Raw genomic sequence first — 20,069 nt, 5'->3', positions numbered from 1 at the left:
TATATATATATATATATATATATATCTTTGCATTATACTGCATTATACTGTGAATTATACTAACTTTAGGACAATCTGATTGATTGTTTTAATTTAATCTGCTGCCATTATGTGCAATGAAGCATGCTACTTCATATAGCATGGTTCTTTCCGTGTAGAAGACCGTTTCTCCGAGATTTCATATATTTTTGCATTAAAAATAACCTAACATATTTTGCATCAGAAATAAAATGATTTATTAGACGAGTATTGAAGTATCAATATTTTATTTGCTTTTAAAATACACTTTTCAATAACAAACTCAAGCCTGGAAACGTCAAGAATGGATCGTCTTAATCTTGCACGAAGTTAGATTATCATCACATATTTCCTCTTTATTTTTGTAACATCATTTGATTGACGCTTAAATTGAGTTAAACATGAATCGAAACGCTTATATGATTGCGATAAAAGGCGATTAAAGATGCCGCTGTCAATTAACGAATAAAAGCTTAATCGCACTATGTATAAATCGCGAACGGAAGGAATTAGGAGAGATTTCTTCCCTGTGCCGTATAATCAAATTAAGCGTGACTCTTCGGTTTAAATCCCGTCACTCATTTAAAAAGTAATCTTTAGTTTCACTGAAGATTGTCTCCGTTAACCGTTCTTCATTAGTAAATTGGCCAACAGAGTATTCCTCATTAAAGATACACCGTGCGACGTATATCGAAAAGTTTTCGAACTAATTTGCCTTTAATTTAACTTTTTCTCTTTTCTCCTTCCTTTATATTAAATAAAAATTTCAGTAATGGCATTCCTATACAGCATCCAATTTGCGAAGATTACATTCCTCGCCAAAGGATCGAAGGAGGTTAACTATCAATAAGCTCGGAGGGACACTTCCTTTAATCGCGCATCTTCATTTCCAATTATTATCCTTTTATCAGAATTCTGATCTCGAGACGTTGCATTCTAACGTCTGTTATTCTAACGTCATATTACCAATACTCCTTTATCTATATTAACACAAAATCGCCGACAATCGGCGCATAATGGCTTAGCACATTTACCTCTATTTTTATCTCTATTATGTACAAGGCGCAAAGGACATTAGATATAAAGGCACATGTTCATTCCGCTGCAGAATTCGCTTACAAACGTTACGAATGACATTACACAAGATCGCAAACGTGTGCTTCACTCACAGTTTTAACAAGTAACTAATTAACACTACGAGCTCGAGCGTGCTCGAGACGAGGAGAGCTTCGGGTGTAATTGTTAGTGTATCTATTGTTTTGTCCGATGAAAAATCGCGGCCCGCGGATCTTGATTTAGGGATTGATCGATTATCGCGTCGTTGTTTGTCACCCATTTATTCGCGTGGTGAGAATTCGTTCGCTTTTCCGCGCGGGCCGCAACAATATCGCGCATCTCGTATGATGCGCCATTACTAATTGCCGGCAAGCCTGCCGTTGTCATGTATACGTGTTTGCGTGCATTTCACTCGGGCATCACAATCGGCGGGCGTGCACAATCGTATTATCGATTATTGATTTCGGAAGGCATCGATTTGTACTCGTCAATACCGTCCACGCGCGAAACGTATCGATTCCTTCCTTCGATACAGCTCGGCGCAAAGCGAATAGCGACACGCATCATTGCGAAAATTCGATCATTTTTTCCGTTTGAATACTCGGATTATACATGATCGTTTTCTTAGATTTCTCTTAATATTAAGTATTTTATTGCATTCTTTACGTTTGAGCTGTTGAGTGAAACAGTAATAAATTGTGTAAGTAAGAAATGATTTCGCGCGCTAAGATATAATAAAAATATAATAAAGATTTAGCTAAATACAGATTTGAAAGTAATTTGACTTTGGATCATCAAAGTAATTATACAGAAACGATACAAAAAGTTTTAACACTCTAGCTATCAGTTAGAACGTTCTACGTAATTATTTTGATCGTCTTAGATATAACTATTTCCAAATCTATATCTAGACTATATTTTTAAACACTTCAGTCAAATCGTTCTTTTCGTGTAATAACTTTTTTAATCCATTTACAGTAAAATCTTATTTTCTCTTTTTTATATTACATTGCAATAATTATACTCAGGGAATATAATAATGTACAAATATAATTTTTTCTCTTCTGCAGTCACAATGTATATTACTGTTTCGTCCAATGACTCTTAGAATAATATTAACAAGCTAACAGTATTCTCAATCATCTAGTCTTTTATATGTTTACAATTTGTATTATGTTTATGACGCATTAACAATATTTTGGCGATACTAGACTATTTATGTAGGCATTATAATATATTCAAAGTTTTTGCATCGAGAGTTGCTCGTAGTCTTCGTAGTCTTTAATATGGAAAAAACAGTTTTGCTAGAATATCTAAAATTCAGCTAGATATAGGTCTGAAAATAATTTGTTGGACCAATAAAACAATAGAACGTTTTAAACACTGACGATAATGCTGCAAAAAAACATTCTAGTAAACATTTTAACATTCTAGTAATCAAGTTTAACCATTTAACGGCAACTTTAATTGTCCCATCAACAAAGGATCTTTAAGAAACAGGCAAATTTTTGATTGTTTCAAATTATATAGAATTAGATTATATAAAAATCCCAAAAATTTTGATATACTCGTCAAAGTTTTAGCAGCCATCATAAATTTTTAGTCATCATAAAAATCGGATTGTATTATATTTATTTTCACAACTTTATCTACGAAAATTCAATCAAAATCAATGGCTTTTAAAAACTTCAATTATTGGAGTGTGAAACGTTCTACATAATTATTTTGATAGTCCAAACAAAATTATATTCAAATCTGTATGTAGTTAAATTTTTAGATACTTTATCAAAACCGTTATTTCCGTGTAGATTGACAAATACATATTGACAAATTCAACTTACAAAACGTCACTATCCAGTGACAACCACAATGTCTATCAGATAGATTATAGTGCGATCGAAGCGTCCACCGAAGTCATGTTTGAGTTTGATAATCTATCATGAAACACTTGGTTGATTTTCCCGCAGGTATGTCAGTGGCACATTGCCCGTGGTTCTCCCTGATGGTCCTTCCGTCTAACGATCAACTTCCGAGACTTCTTATCCATTGACGAGACGGGTGAAAGAAAGAGAGAGGGGGGGGGGGGGAAGAAGGATGCCTTTCGATAAGAGACGTTCATAAAGTATCGATCGAAAGAAGAGACTGAGGAAGACGCTTTGGCTTTCTCGCAGTCTAGAGCAGGATCTCATCAACGATTAAGAACCGCATCGAAGGTACAGGACGCTTTTCTGCGTCAGGCAATTCCTCCCGTCAGAAGGGAAGGCTGATCACATCACAGGCGGAAGTCGCTCCACCTCCGGTTTCTCTTTTATTGATGCAACGGTACTCATCACGACGAACGTATCCTTCATTCCCTCCCGTTCTGAGAGGAATGTTCTTTGCCTTCGACGAAGATCGTCATTTCGATATTCATTGGGCAAAAATTTATCCACCGATAATTTCCCCAGAACGCTCGTGCGATTCAGCGGCTCGAATGTGCTATCGTCGACGGCAGCCCCGCGATGCTCTTGTGACAACCTTTCGCAGAATTCACGATTGTCACGAATAATCGCGCCGTCCGTGTTCTCGCGATCATCAGATGCTCTCGTCTCTTCGTTTCCTTTGAAAGTTCCGCAATCGTGACGGGGCTCGGGCATCCCATTGCTAACTTCTATTGATATGATGAAATAGTTAAATGACTGCGAATGCTTCCGCATGTTGGAAAAAGATACGAAGATCCGAGTCACAGATTTATTAAAGAGAGAAAATAATTTTCTGCATGTATCCGGAGACTCATAAGATATTTTTTGAGGCGCCGGTAATCTCGCAGCGTTTTTACAATTCCTGTATTGCGAGAAAAACACTTTTCTTCTAAGGTAATGATCGTGTTTTCCCTTCTTTCTTTCTTTTCAAGACGAGTATTTGTGCCATTCGCTTTCTTCATTTCCTACGCACGAATATATTCTCTAAAAGCTCCTTCGTAATCAGTCGATGAGGTCTCGTCGGGCTCTCGGTGGGCGTACCGTAAAGTCGACTGTTGATGGCGTAAAGCTTCGGGCTGAGCTCGCACCTTACGTTGAACCACCAGTCGCAAACGAAGACCGCCTGGCTGAATTGCGTGCCGTTCGGACAGAGAAACGTTGCTTGTCGGCCGTCTATGTCGCAATAATGCCACGCTTGGCATCTCGTCTCTACGTCGGCGAAGAAACCGGGGAAAGACTGGTCGTCGCAGTAGAAATTCGTGTAAGGTACCTTTCCCAGTACTGGATAATCCGTGCCTGGTCGACCTGCAATTGCAATGAGTGCCGTAAGTCCTTTTATTTCTAATGATTGCAGCAACACGCTATTAAATTGACAGAACTAAGATATATATATTTTTTTTTAATATTAATGAGGATATTTACTGAATTGTAATAATAATTAATATTTTAACAGTGCAGTCTTTGAGTGTGTTTCATCGTTCTCCTTGATGTTATGTTCAATCGTATTCGAGATTCTAAATAATTTACAGATTATTCCGGCTGTAATTTCAGCACTGACGGATTCTCTTTGTGAATGAACCCGCAAGCGCATATAAAGCGCCAAGCGATCTGGATGAGTTAGCTACTTAAATGAACGAATGCAAAGGAGTTAAACGAGTGCAACCATACAGTTCTTTGCCTTTTCTCTATTTCCGTTTTCATCTTTTCGTTTGCCGCCGCAACTATTCGAATCAGAAAATCGCAATTTCTCTGTATCGGATAATGGTGCGATCGGAAACTAAGATGGAATATTTGTTTAAATAAAGTGTTGAAAGATAAAAGAAAAATTAAAATGTAAAAATATATAGGTTTTTTTTAATATCTCGTATTTATATATTTTTGTGTTTGTATTAAAAAAATGCAATTGAAATATTTGAAATTTTTATCTATACGCGGAAAGTTACCGTACATGGAAAGAACTATTTTGCTGAAGTATCTAAAAATTTAACTGGATATAGATTTAAAAATAATTCCGTTGAATCATTAAAATAAAATTATATGAAGACTCAAACTGTTGCTAAAATATTGAAATTTTTTGTAATATTATTCATTTTGCTTGAGTTTTTTACATAATTATTTTGGTGATTCGACGAAATTATGTTCAGATTTGCATCTATTTAAATTTTAGATATTTTAGTAAAATCGTAAAATTCTAAATATAAATTTAGTTTTATGAATGATATTTCATGCTGGATGTGAAGATAAAAAATAACATTTTTCTAACTTTGTTAAAATTCTCTATATATTCGAAATTCTTTCCTAAAATCAAAACCGAAACATCTTCAATGTAATATCACCAAACATAAATAAATAAGGTATGTGAAGTCAGCATCCCAACTACAGTACTCAGGAGTTCTAATTAGAGTTCCCATTTCCTTTTGATGAAACAAAGAGTTCTATATAATTTATAACAAGAGTTCCGCTTAATAATTATTTTTAAATAATTTTTAAAAAAATGGGGTGCTAACTTCTCAGCGAAATTTTAGATCGAATAGTTTTGAGTAGCTTAATAGCTCTATTTTGTGAATATCTAGAGTTCCGGATAAATAAAAAACAATTTTGATAAATAAGAAAATTTATTAAAAAAAATTTTTTTGAAAAAGAAACGGGAACTCTAATCAGAATTCCTGAGTACTATAGTTGGGGTGCTAACTTCACATACCCAAATAAATAATCTAAGATTGCGAAGAAAATGATGTCTCGATTAAAGGAAATGGAATAAAGGATAAACAACTTAAAGCTATTCGCATGTTGTTGGAACTCCGTGGTTCAAAGGTACCGTTAAAGTAGTCCGAGAAAGTACACTGTTAACTTTATAATGTCTAATTATATCTAATTTGAGTTATTATTAATTATTTCTATAAGTCGCCACTGCTGAATATGTCATTACTTTAGCTAAACCAATGGAATTAAACAATTTAACTCAAGAAAATATATTAAATTTGATTCAAATTTAGTTTATTATTTACTGAATACATATGTTAATATTAGAGGTGTGTGAGATCCCGTAAATTCTCGAAAGCTAATGTTTAAGATGGGATTCCAAAAATATTTTGGTTTCTCGAGAATCTTCGAGATATCTGGTACCGTACAGAAATTTTTAATATTATTTTTTCCATCAATCTATAATATCAGTATTTTTAATACTGGATTTTCTCCAAAATATGCTACATTTTTACTTTTCTGTTTTTATCTATGGTACATATGGTAAATATATAACATTTTTAATTGGCTGCAACAGCCAATTTTTGATTGTTGCAATCAATTAAAAATGCTATGCCATATTTTACCATCTAATTTTCTACAGTCAATCTTTTCTTTCAGTGTAAAAGAGATATTTTCAGAAATCCCAAACATTCTCGGGTAACCAGAATACTTTCGGGAATCCCGAACATTCTCGGGAATCTCGAAAATTTCAAAATCTCGTCCCGATCCCGAAAAACATTTCCGACCCGATCTTGCACTTCTAGTTAATATGGACGTCATTTATTTCGAAACTAATTACACAGAAGTGAATTGATTTTTGATATTTTTATTCTCTAAAACTTTTTTAGAGCGAATTGTCAATCTGAAGAATATGAAATCTCATTCTTAAAGAATAAAAATTGAGCCACTCTTTTTCAAGACTGGCTCAATTTTCATTCTTTAGAATGAGATTAGAATTAGAATTCTAAATGAGAGAATGAGATTAGAATTCTAAATAGATTAGAATTCTAAATGAGAGAATGAGATTAGAATTAGATTCTAAAGAGTGCATATGAAAGTTTAAAAATAACAAAATGTTATTTAACTTAAGGAATTTAGTTACCATTGCTCCTTTGATATCTAACAACTGACTTTTGGGATTCTCAATCTACCTTTACCATCACTTTTCTATCCTCGCTGTCTGTTTTCCTTGATACGGCTTGGCGGAAAATGAAATAATTAGAGCACGGTGCTCGAGCACACCTTTGAAAGGGATGAATAGCTCGAGAATACGTTCGACGCGGTGTTGTCATTCTGTCGAAGTTATAATTACGCGGACCCAACCACGAACCGGGATAAGGATAAGAGAGAAATAGAGAGAAGGAGGAGAGAGAGGATGAGGATAGAGGAGGATAGTTTAGCGAGCGGAAACGAGACGACGAGCGTTTATTCCATGCGGGTACGCAGAATCTCTTCCGCTGACGAAACAGATCGGACAAGTGGTGCAAGGTGTGAATTTCGTATGGATGTCGGTGCGATACGGTCGAGTTTATGCGACCGCGTCGCTAGATGCACGTTCTGTATATACGTTCCAAGAGTGTTGCGCGTACAGACCGGTCCATTCGTCATTCGTATCGCGTCGCATCATGTCGGCATCACGTCACATCGGTATTCCTGCAGGCATTCGAAATGAAACCTGGCAAATCCGCTGTTTTCAGCCAATGACTTGAACGACTTTCCGTCGAGTGAAATTGAGACGCGAGAATTTCTTGATTCATACGCGAAGCTTAACGATAGAGATAAGCGTTATCGGACAATAATTATTAGAATGCTAAAAGCACATGGGACATCAGAATTCTTGTAAAGAAATGTTAGTCATACATTTTCTGATATCCTTATAGAGAAACGAATTAAAGTCTGATTATTTAATAGAACTTTATACTTCTATTTTTTGAAACAATCAGTTTTAATTAACTTACAGGAACATATAGATGATTTAATCTTAGTGGATGCAAGTAATTCCGTATATATACGTGAAATATCGTTTGCTGGGATGTTTAAAAAATTTACACATTTTATCATTAAATTATTTGATTAAAACGATTTGATTTAATTTATAAGATTTTAATTAAAGCATGTTTTTCAGAATTGACATGAGGATAGTTCCGTTACATCTGCTATCAAAATCTAACTTCACTCTGTATAGTTTATCTTCTTCCGAGAAACGTTTTCGTCGTTTTCGTCTTTGTCGCACGTTCTCGTGAGCAAGAGTATTTCTGCTTGATGAAACTAACTTATCGCCTGATGAGATTCGAATAGTTGGACCGACAGAGATGCAGAGAGAGAGAGAGAGAGAGAGAGAGAGAGAGAGAGAGAGAGAGAGGGAGGGAGGAAAGAAGGAAGGAACCAGAGAGATGGAGTTGCCCAAGAACCGGGAACACAGTGGATTGCTGTATCGTTTAAATAGGGATGCTCGAAACAAATCCAGTCTTGTAATAGCTAAGAAACTTTAATGCACTGAAATTACGGAATGATTACGTATATATATTGACAGTAGGTATTCGTAATGTCTTGTAAAACGTGGAAACTGTTAAAATAGAATTGCTGCTTTTCGTATTAATATTTATTGTTTTCCAATTTACCATCTTCTTGATAATAATATTAATTTATATTGTGTGATAGAATATTTTTGAAATGAAATAACAGAGACAATAATCAAATTATTTTTTATAAAATTGTATCTTTTCTTTTTCTCAAGCAGGAATTACTTTGTGAAATTTTTTGGCAGTTGGCGATGTAAAACTGTACATTTAGAAAAGATGATATTTTTTTATTCTTACATCTAGGATGTAATCTCTTGCGGAACTTAATAAACGTTGATCTCATTTTTTATTCTCCTCGCCAATCAGGGAAAATTTCTGATTTGCTGCAGTATTTATTATTCGAATATTTCTTGGTATTACTTTAAGAGAATCGTGCGAGTTTAACGATTCATTCTTGCGCGAATTTTACGCGTTGGCACGCGACCAACATTTCTCCGCGCGACGACGAGAGTCTTGTTATCTTTCTCGTTGAGAGATCACTGTACTCTCCTCTCGCGTATAATCTTATAAAAGTCCAACGTTTCCTTCTTTTTTGGAAGTAAAACAAGAATCTTTAAAATCAAGGACTCGGACGTGTCCGCATCGTCGCGAAGCTATACATCGCCAAACGTCACTTCCGAGAAGATCCATGGCGGTTTTTTGGCTCCGCGCTTTATTTAACTTTTCCGTGGTTCTTTTTACCCGCATCTCTTTCGGCTGTCTGAACTATTTCTAAACTAAGAATCATGAAAATCGTAAACGAAAAGAATGGTTTTGCTAAAATATCTAAAAATTAAGTTGTAAGTATAGATCTGAAAATAATTTTGTTGGACTCAAATCAAAATAATATTATGAAAGATTACGTTCAAGCTAGAACTAGAATAGTCAAAACTTTTGCAACATTATTTATCATGCTTGAATTTCTACAGAATTATTTTGATTTAACAAAATTATTTTTAAATTTATATGTACCTAAATTTTTAGATGTACTTCAGCAAAATCATTTTTTCGAATATCTTTTATAAGAAGATTTTGTTCAACAAAATGCTTGAAAATATTTATTTTAGAATATTTTCACTGAGAAAAAATATAATTAATTTTAATAAATATTTAGTTCAATACTGCCAACTAAATATTTACTTACAGTAAAATAAATATTTAGTAAAATAAAAAAAGATTATTAAATCAAATTAACATTTCTTGTATCAAATAAATATATCTTTATATTTAAAATAAATATTTAGTTGGCGGTATTCAACTAAATATTTATTAAAATTAACTATATTTTTTTCAGTATTGTTTAAAAGAATACATATAAATCTCTGAACGCAGTGTACACTTACAAGCATCTTATAAAGAATATTAATAATTGTGATATTAATAGGAATAGTATAATTTTTATATGTTTTAGGCGATATGCAATCATTGTGTTTTCATACGTATAACGATCATTTCACTTTGTTATTTATTGTACTTCATTCGCTGTTCGGCGTTGCAATCTCTTTTTGCGATTCGAGTTGTATGAACGCGTATCGCAAAGTCGATATTCCTTCCGCGACGAATCGCAAGTTCCCTCGGATGTATCGGGAGAGACGCAATGAAAAGTTCACGTAGAGACTTGAATCGCACCGGGAAACTTCTGTCTCGAATTATTGAAGCAGAATAAATAAGCAAAACGGGACGTACACGAATCAGAGAATCCCCTCTCTCCTTTTCTTCATCCTTTCCTTTCCGACTTTGCCTTTCTTCTTCACTTCTTTCGTGTAGAAACTCTTAACAAGTACCGCCGATAATAGACATCCCTCTCCTTCGCCATTGGTCGTTTCTCGTTGACATTATTATATCGCCGACAATTATGAATCGAGTTTCCGGAGCAATGTCATATCTTCCTCTTTCTTACCTTTGCCTCAATCGTTGAGTTATTTGCGAAAAATAAGTGACATTGCTAGAAGCAAATTTTCTAATATCGTTGCCGCATCAATGCTAGTAAATAGATAGCATACATGAAACTTATGAGATTTAGGATTCCATTTGACGTTTTGAGTTCTTGTGAGCATCACTTGTTCTTGCTTAACATTTAGTAAACACATTGAGATAAAAATTCACTGTCATGATAAATATAAAGATGACAACTATACAAGTTTTGTATGTAGAACCAATATATATAGTTGGATTAACTATATTACAGTCAATCCAATAATAATTCTATAGTTGATTTAACTAAAGATAACAATTTACTATTTAAAGTACTGCTACTAAAATTGAATGTTACGACAATTATAGGTAAAGAAGTTAATTGATATTTTTTTTCCATATAACTCATTATGAAGTAGTTAGTTAAAGTGCTATTTCTTTATTTTTATAGTTGCCGTAATTATTTTTTTCTTTCAGTGCAATAAAGATGAAATAATTCTAAAAACGCTGGAAGTATCAATTGGAAGTGTCCTTACACGGAAAGAACGGCTTTTGCTAAAGTATCTAAAAATTTAGCTAAATACAGATCCGAAAATAATTTTATTGGATCATCAAAGTAATTATGTAGGATATTCTGCAAACTAGCTGCTAGAATGTCAAAATTTTTTCCAGCATTGTTTATTATGCTTGAGATTCTTACGTAATTATTTTAATAGTCCTACGAAATTATTTTCAGATCTGATTATACATTTTTAGATATTTCAGCAGAATTGTTTTTCCCACGTAGAAGAGTCTGGCGACGTATGTACACAAAATGGCGTACATAAATATAAAATATATGTGCGTGTTTGAAATATGTATGTGCTTGTTGTGAATGTATCAGGGTTGCCACAGATTTGGAAAACCGAGGAAAAGTGAGGGAAAAATGTAAAAAAGTCTGAAATTTCGAGATTTGCTCACTCAACTTCCTCAAATTATTCCTATTCCAAATAATTGTTATATAATAATTTTTCAAATATCATATCTGATGTTTATTGTCAAATACGTTCAAAATTTGCGCACTTTAAACGATTTTAATAAAATAATTAAAATTTATATTTCACTATTGTTATTTGATCCCTCTTTTTCGTTATAACTACATTTTTTTCCAAAATTAATCTAGTTTTTGCTAGCTTGAATTTACACTCAAAATTTTACTACGTTACTAAATTTTTTGTGTTGATTTTAATAATAGATTAGTTTCTCCCTCCCCCTCTCCCCCCCCCCTCTTACAATCTTTGAGTCCAAATGTTAAAATTTACATATTAGTCATGGAAAATTTTCCATTTTCATCTGGAAAACCTGAAAAAGTAAGGGAATTTTAAAATTCATTTTCTGTGGCAACCTTAATGTATATGCATGTCCTGTTACACCGTGATTGGCACTACCATTGTGTGTGCATCCAATCAGAAGGGATCTAGAAGATTATTACATTCTGCTAGGAATACAAAATCGAGGCGAGAATGGTTCACGTTAGAAAGTCACAACGATAGGTTGCGCATATCAACATCGCGGCGGATTTGTGTCGCCGTGGTGACGTTCGCGAGTCAGCCGTTGTCAGATTGACCCGTTTGTTAGATGAAAGACGCGTAATTGCCTAACGATTTATTCGAGATAATGTTAATTCCAAATTGCGAGATTTAGCGCCAACGGTTCTTGCGTACAAACCGCGCGGATGCAAGAAGGTACATATTTAAGCGCTTTGTGCACTTGACAGATGATCGAACGTCGATATCCGGCGAAAGGGATATGTAATTGCTTTGTGCAGATAACAACACAAGGTGTCAAGATAGAAAGAGAGGGAGAAGAGAGCCTGCGAGTGTGCATCTCAATTAATCCGGAATATATCCGGAGGCTCTTACTCAGAGAAGCTCTCGCATGTGCGAGTGCATTTGCGCGGTTGGAAACAAATCGCTTTTGGAACAGGAACTTGATTGAATATGATCGCGATATCTTGTACAACAAAATCGCTCCGAGCTGAACAGTGCTGTGTTGCATCAAGCTGAGTTGAGCTGAGCTGAACTGGGCCGAATCGGACCGGATCGAATAGAATCGAACCGCACATAATGAGATGGAGAACCGTAATGATCATACGGGCTTCAGTAATCGTACCGAAAACGATTAAACAGCCGTTTCCTGTGATTATCCAGCTGTTCGTTTACACTTCGGATGCGTTTGTCCTACGAGTGGAATATTAATCCTTTCAGCAACGCGAACGGCGCAACATTAATTGCACATACGAGGATTATGTCCTCTCTCTCTCTCTCTCTCTCTCTCTCTCTCTCTCTCTCTCTCTCCCCTCCCTCCCTCTCTCTCCATTGACGGAGCCAGAAATTTGTCAAAAGGAGAGACATCATTGACATCAATAATTTAAAAAATGTAAAATTTTTCTTAAGGTCAAATATGAAGAGATAGAATATTAAATTATTATTTAAATTTACATTGGAAAACTTATTTAAATGTATAATTCATAAAACTTTTTATTTTTAATTATATTAACACAAGAAAAAGAATAAGTAATGAAATCCATGTTTTTTTTATATCTAAGAGTTTTTAGATTAAAAAATATTTTGGGAATTGTGATTAATCATTTCAGAAATATTAAAAATATATACATAACATTTTGCTGTAAATATTTTTGAATCTCCCTTTGTGGATTTGTCAGTCAGTCAGTCTCTCTCTCTCTCTCTCTCTCTCTCTCTCTCTCTCTCTCTCTCTCTCTCATGCGCGCGCGCGCGCACACACACACACACACACACACACACACACACACACACACTCACGCACACATAAATCTATTAATACACGTGTACGCTCGTGAATTTTTAAGCACTGTTTCGAATATTAAAGGAATTATATTCATACATTATTTGATGGAGTTAATTTTTCATTGATTAACCAATTTCAATGGATCATTAATTAATCATGAATCATAGAAGATTAAGAAAAATATAGCGGCGAATATGCGTCGGTCCTCCTCTATGAATTAATCATCAACATTTATTATGCGCATATTATTGCACACATACATTGTTTATACACATTCGGTCAATATCTTTTCAGCATAAATTTATCTTCATGAGCGTCGTCATCCTGATGGCAGTCTCGCGTTCGCGAACGAAGGGCTAAGCTTCGACGTCTGCATGATCCACGATCGCGCGCTGATCTTTCCTTCTCTCTCTCTCTCTCTCTCTCTCTCTCATTTAGCATCCGTCTTCCTCTCTTTTACGTCTCAGCCATCGTCATAAAGTCAGTCAGGCGCACAGGACGAGGTTTGCTGCAACTCCCTCCACATCCCGCATTGTTCCTCCATCCATCTCTCTCTATTGCACTCACGGTCCGCCACCTTCCTACCGTCTCTCCATTTCTCTCTCAGCGATACGCCCCTCTCTATCACCCTCTCCTCCGCCGCTCGCCCCCGTTTCCCCGCCATTGTCTGTATGTCATGAAACGCGCGTAAAGACGTATCTGGTTAAGGTTCGCGCGAAGAGGGGGAGGGGGGGAGGAAGAGGAGATACGCGAGCAGGAAAGGAAGAAAAAGTGAGAAAGGGAGATAGCTGAGGGGAATGAAAACGAGACACGTAACGGATCTCGTATTTTCATCCCCTTGCATCTCGCTGTCCGCTTGGTTCACCCGAAGCTCGATTCGCTTGCAGAAACTGCCGTAACATCGAGAAAAGCTACGTTGGTGCAGAGTTCGTCCGGGCTCGGACTATTTCATTATCCTGTCCGAGGAGAAGCGTACTGTGATCCGAAACGGAGGATGAAGGGAGGAGTGCGACCCTTTGGGAGATTGAGAATTGTTAAGTCAATGAGATAAGTTTACGCTACCATATTGATTCGACATTATAGCTACCCTTTTCTCTTCGCTTTCCTCGTTCGAGAATGATTTTATTGCGCCTGTCTTATACGGGATGCGAAACAGAATTTGTTTGAAATGTACTTACATGTTACTTACCTTTTTACACATGTCAAATGAAATCTTCCGAATACGAAAGAAACATGCTATTGAATGGAGAAGCGCGCGAAGAATTCATAAATAAAGTCGCAAAAATATATTAATACAATATAATATAAAAGAATTAAAAATATTTACAGTATTTTTTGCGTTTCGAGATATTAAATTTTTATTGACTTATTTTTTGTTAAGTTACATTTCAATTTTTTTCTATTTCAGCGGAAACTGTGATCACAGTTTAAAATTTTGATTTTTTAAAAGCTTTCTGTTCAAAAATTTATTCCATTTTATATACAATTATTTAATTTTTTTTCTTATTATTATCTGTTTTATCTTAATTTAAACAAATTAAAGAACTCTTTTAAATAACAAAAATATCAAGAAAATAGAAGGACAAATTAGAGTCAAATTCGAATATAGATATGTGTAATAAACGTTTAAAGTTTTAACATTCTGATAAATTGATATGAAATATAAATTTAATTTAAAAACTTAACGTTACATTGTATTACATTGTATTACATGACATAATTCGGTATCAGAATTGTGCCATCATCAGATGTTATAAATTCGCAGAGCAAAAACGTAGTGAAAAAGTCAAGTATATTTTGAATAGTCACTATTAAGTCATTAAACGGTATAAAAGACACATTGAAATATCCTTATAAATATATGTAATCCGTATCTTATGTGAATCCGATGTAACACTATAGATGGAAGGTGAAAACGAAATTACTCCGATTGCGAGCAATTTCGTTTCCCTTCATTTATGGTGTTACATCAAATTCACATAAGACACGGATTTGTAACATCTGATGATGGCACAACATGTCATGTAATACAATATGTGTTTTTAAATTAAATTTATATTTTGTATCAATTTATTTAGAATGTTAAAACTTTAAACATTTATTACACATGTCTATATTCGAATTTGACTCTAATTTGTCCTTTTATATTCTTGATATTTTTAATTTGTCTCGCTATTTTTGCTCCTCTGTCTTTTTCTCCTTACGTTTTTTATCTTGTTATTTTCCATTGCCCTCCGCCACTCTCACTGCATGGTCGTCCCCATCGACTTGGCTTCCGCTCTCTTTGAGGTCTCTGCAACGTTTCAGTTGGTTCGGGGCGGCATAATCAGCCCTTGTCGGAAGGGTGTCACGGTAGTTAGCCGACACACCAGAGTTTACGATGGAACGACGGTATCGTAAATTCCTCGTGCATTGTTTGAGAATTTGTGAGCGCTAATCGGTCCTCGTCACGTTGGCGAAAGGCGCGCCAACGTCGTCGTTCTCGTCGACGACATCGTCGCCATCGTTGTCGCTCTTCGTTGCAAGATTGACGTTAACGTCGACGACGGTCTGTCATCGATGGATATTCGTGGAATTTCACGCTCCGGCAAATTTCTCAAATTCGCAGGCCTGATCGTAGCGCTGCACATTTATCGGATCGCGGGAAATGGATGGATTTATAATCTACGCCAGATTCATTTTTGAAATATTGGAGGAATATTATCAGATTACTCTTCGCGTAGCGTTAAAAAGAGCTGACATTTTGAAAGCAATCTTTTTGTAGCGCATTTCGCCCGACAGTCATATTTTTAGGAATTTTAGAATACATATAATTCTAATTCTATGACTAATGTGTTTATTATATAATCAATAAATTTATCTTATGCATTTATCATCGCCGGCTACAAAACATGGGATTTCAATGTGACGCCGTGTTACACCGAAGTGCGATCGATTTAATCGCACGATGAAATACGTTTAACGCGTTATCAAATAATCAGATCTCGTAGAACAATGGTCGAGCGGATTAACTGCGTATATTATTTGCGTTTCCACGACAGGTACGTGAACCCCTTCGGGCGTTAGCACGAGATAAATAATCGTTCTTCGTTCCGTGAAGTTTCACGAGTGTACTCGGTACCTGCCCGAGTACTCCAGGTACTTATGGTCGTATTTAATTTAGTGTATGAATTTTATGCGCACCGAACACCCCCACATTATATGTGTTCGCTTGTAAATCAACTCAGCCGACATTCTCTATCGCGTGTAACGTGTACACGCAAGGGTTGCCGCCCGTACAGCCTCTCTACCTATCTACCCTCCGGTGGCACGATGTGCAAACTCCATTATAGGAATTTTCCCTCCGTACGCGAAGGCTGCAGCAAATATTTTACGATCGATCGGCTAAAGGGAGAGAAGCCGACCTCCGTAGGGCAACCGAGGCAAATCGAAGCGGATGCCGCTTTGCCTGCTTGCGTTACAATAGGTCAGCGTTGAAATTCAAAGCGGTCTTTCAAAGAATTCATTAGCCGATACAAAGTGACATCGCGCTTAATGTGATATGATCGCGCATTTAATGGCAAACAAAGTTATCGCGATATAGTAACTCTCTTAGAGAAACTGCACTTAAAAATGCGCTAATTTTACCTGTCGAATGGCATACTTTTCAATTTCCTGTGAGCTTCTTACTATTTGTCAAAGTGGTCAACTGAGAATTATATACCATAGATTTCGTGTATTTCACTCGCGTGACATCGCCTTGCCTATGTAAGATTTATTTTTTTACGAAAACGGATCGCTAACGACGTTATTTATTTTTTATGATTTATAGTACAAATTTTTTTCGAAACGGAGGAGCATGATGAGGTGGGAGAGACTGCATCACTGGTGAAGTCGAGATTAATAGTGTTTCTCGTTCGGTTACATTGACGTGAATTTATGATGCTACTAATGCAGTTACCTCGCTTTAAAGTAATGATTTTTGAAACCAAAAGCAACCGCTTCTTCGCATCGTAATGAGAATCGGCTTGGAAAAAAAACAGGGACGGTGCATTACGCGTAATTCACAGAATGTAAAGTACAGAATCTCATTAGTAGTAAGCGGCTTATTTATTTTGTCATAAATGCAAAAATTGTCGAGAGACATACACGACAGTGCTATCTTCCAGGCATTCTTAAGTAATGTTGCATTTTCTCAAACTTCATATTTTCATAATTTTCTCGATTTTGCGACATATTCAAATAATTATTGTGTATATTGTCCGCGCGTCACTATTCTATCAATCTACAAAATAGTGATAATATCATGGAACAATTTTGAAACTCTAAGCGATCTATTAAAGCGCTTATCGACAAATCCATCACTGGTTCTGCTTAATACAAGCAGATTTAACTCATTAAAGCCTATAATACTCTGAAACTTGTTGACGAAGCTACATTCTCTCTTGACTTGGTTTAATGCTTCAAGTTCACGTGCTGTTATATAGCAATAATTATTATATATAATAATTTTTTAGATTATACAGTATACAAAGCTATGATATTTCAGCGCAATTAATAATCGAAATAATAATAATGCTATCCTCTGCCGGCAACTGAATTTTAACTCTTCTATTAGCAAGAAATTTTCAAGAAAAACAGCAAATTTTTCTAGTTTTGGATTACATAAAGAAATGAAAAATATTCTGATATATTTGTCAAAATTTTAACAATGAGTTTTTACTATTATATAAATTGTATTTTATTTATTTTTTACAAATTTAAATTCGACACATAATCACATATGAGATAAATTAATTTCATATACGCGAATGTCCGAATGTTTCGACGGGCGATCATATTTTAAATATTTCGATTCAACAAAGAACATATATCGTATTATTTAAAAAAAAAATCCAAAATCTTTGATCGTTCATTGGCGTTCTCTATGAAATTTAAATTTATCAAAATATCGATGGTGCTTTTAAAGACCTCTAGTTACCGGCGAAGGATTAAATTTACTGATAAAATCACCTATATAGAAAAGAAGTTAAAAACCGACTTTCATCAATGTTGTAAACTTCATATCGAACAGCACGTTTCAAGTGAAAAAGGGACTTTAGAGAGAAACGCTTTAAAAAAAAAATTGGCGAGTAAACGATCACTACGTGATGTGTCCTTCTGTCTCGTCTGAGCAGAGAGTCGCGGAATATCAGTGAAATTGCTGGTATCTTCGCGAAACGGAACGACACCTTCGTATTCGACGAGTTCCTCCTCCGGTTTGAGCGCGCTTTATATGATTTGCGGAAACGAGGAGGAAAAGGTAAGAAGCGGATAGAAGATAAGTTATTGCTCGTCGAGGTATGCGGCTACGTATTTCCTTATACTTCCGCTTCGCGTTGGCATCTTCTTCATTCCGATCTATTGTCGGCCGGATTACCCGTTAAAGAGTGTTCATGAACGCTGGCGGTATTGCGTCGTCTGTCTAGATTTAAATCCCATCCATTTGCGGCCGGCAAATCTTATATAATCGTACTCTGCAAAATGTATCGCTCGATCTGGACGCTTCATTCGCATGAATGACGTCTCATCGCGTATACATTCTCGCACAATCGCTATTCCGTACACTGAAAGAAAAGATCGGTTGCTGCAGCAAATTAGATGATAAAATATGGCATCGCATTTTTAATTGGATGTAGCTGCCAATTTTTGGTTGCGTTAGTCAATCGAAATCCTATGACATTGAGGATAAGCTAACACAACCAAAAATTGGCTGCAGCAACCAAAAATTGGCTGTTGCAGCCAATTAAAAATGTTATGTTATATATTTTACTATCTAATTTGCTGCAGCAAATCCTTCTTTCAGTGTAGAAAAGACTGACATGTCCCAAAATTATCAAAAATCGTGATTTCTGCATTGAAAGAAAAGAATGGCTGAATATGATACAGCATTTTTAATTGGCAACCATATTTTATCATCTAATAATTTTGCTATGGCAGTCAATTTTTTCTTTCAGTGTGAAGGATGTCCTTATGTCTACTGCACACTGGACACGATGAGTTATATCCAATGAAATCTCTGGCTTCTTCTCACATGACGATGTAAAATCCGATGTGCAGTTATGAAGTCGATTTTTTGTTACTTTGTCGAATATTGTTTTTTCTAGCTTTTAATATTGAATCATATAGATTATAGATATTTTTAATTAATGTTTATATCAGGGTTTCATAAAAATCGACAGTCGATTGAAAGAAATAATTAGTATGTCTAAGGCCTTGTAAGAAATATCAGGAACACAAGAATAATTATTAAAAATTAGGAATAGAGGATAGATGCACAAATAGATATGAATAAAATATTTATATATTTTATATCTTATTTGTATTATGCGTTAGATTTAATCTCTTCCTAACTTTTTTAATATTTAAGGATGCATTATTTATTAATGAAACGTATTTATTAATAAAACAAAAAAATATGGATTTTTCTAAAATATATTTGTGTGTGAAATGACTTTGAAAGTAATAGAAAGGGTAGCAATTTAGAATTTGGAAAAAATTAGATTCAATAAGAAGTAAATATGTTTTTTTTTTTTAATTTAATCAAGATTTCTATTCGTTTAAATTATAAAATTGTAGTGTTAAATATAAATTTTAACCTTAAATATTTTTATTCGGAAATTTTATCTGTCTCAAAACTTACAAATAGATTTTTTTTAATTATTTAGGCATTCTAAATCACTCTACATAACTTGTCAGACTTCTAGACTTCAGCATTAAGAGAAAGGATTTTGTTAATTTAATGAGTTATCACCTATCTTTAACTGATGATTGGTAAATATGTGACAACAAATTTTGTTGTGATTGCTGCTGGTCTGCTATACCATCCAATTATTAGTAACAGAAACAAACTATATAGAATCTAACCTATCTTTTGGCTAAACTTTAGGCTTGTTCTTTGCATAGAATTCGTAGATGATCGTGGAAGTCTTAAGTAGGAAACCGACCAAGCACATATAATCTAATATAGGGAGAAGGCTTGACTGGA

At 35.0% G+C, this 20,069-nt stretch overlaps 2 protein-coding genes across 2 annotated transcripts in view; one reads left to right on the top strand and one right to left on the bottom strand.

Annotated features, from left to right (window-relative positions):
- Positions 1–20,069, top strand: part of LOC108694448 (RING finger protein 17-like) — a 211,676-nt gene that overhangs the window by 112,231 nt on the left and 79,376 nt on the right. The gene's annotated exons all lie outside the window — the stretch shown is intronic.
- Positions 3,463–20,069, bottom strand: part of LOC108694449 — an 84,885-nt gene continuing 68,278 nt past the window's right edge. Inside the window, exon 3 of the mRNA XM_018203959.1 lies at positions 3,463–4,340. Within this exon, the coding sequence (XP_018059448.1) occupies positions 3,994–4,340 (347 nt within the window). The 3' untranslated portion in view covers positions 3,463–3,993. The remainder of the gene's footprint in view (positions 4,341–20,069) is intronic.

The sequence above is a fragment of the Atta colombica genome, unplaced genomic scaffold (assembly GCF_001594045.1).
Source record: "Atta colombica isolate Treedump-2 unplaced genomic scaffold, Acol1.0 scaffold12, whole genome shotgun sequence".
NCBI classification, from domain to species: domain Eukaryota; kingdom Metazoa; phylum Arthropoda; class Insecta; order Hymenoptera; family Formicidae; genus Atta; species Atta colombica.
Note: the sequence above shows the minus strand (reverse complement) of the source record. Positions and strands in the feature narration are given on the sequence as shown.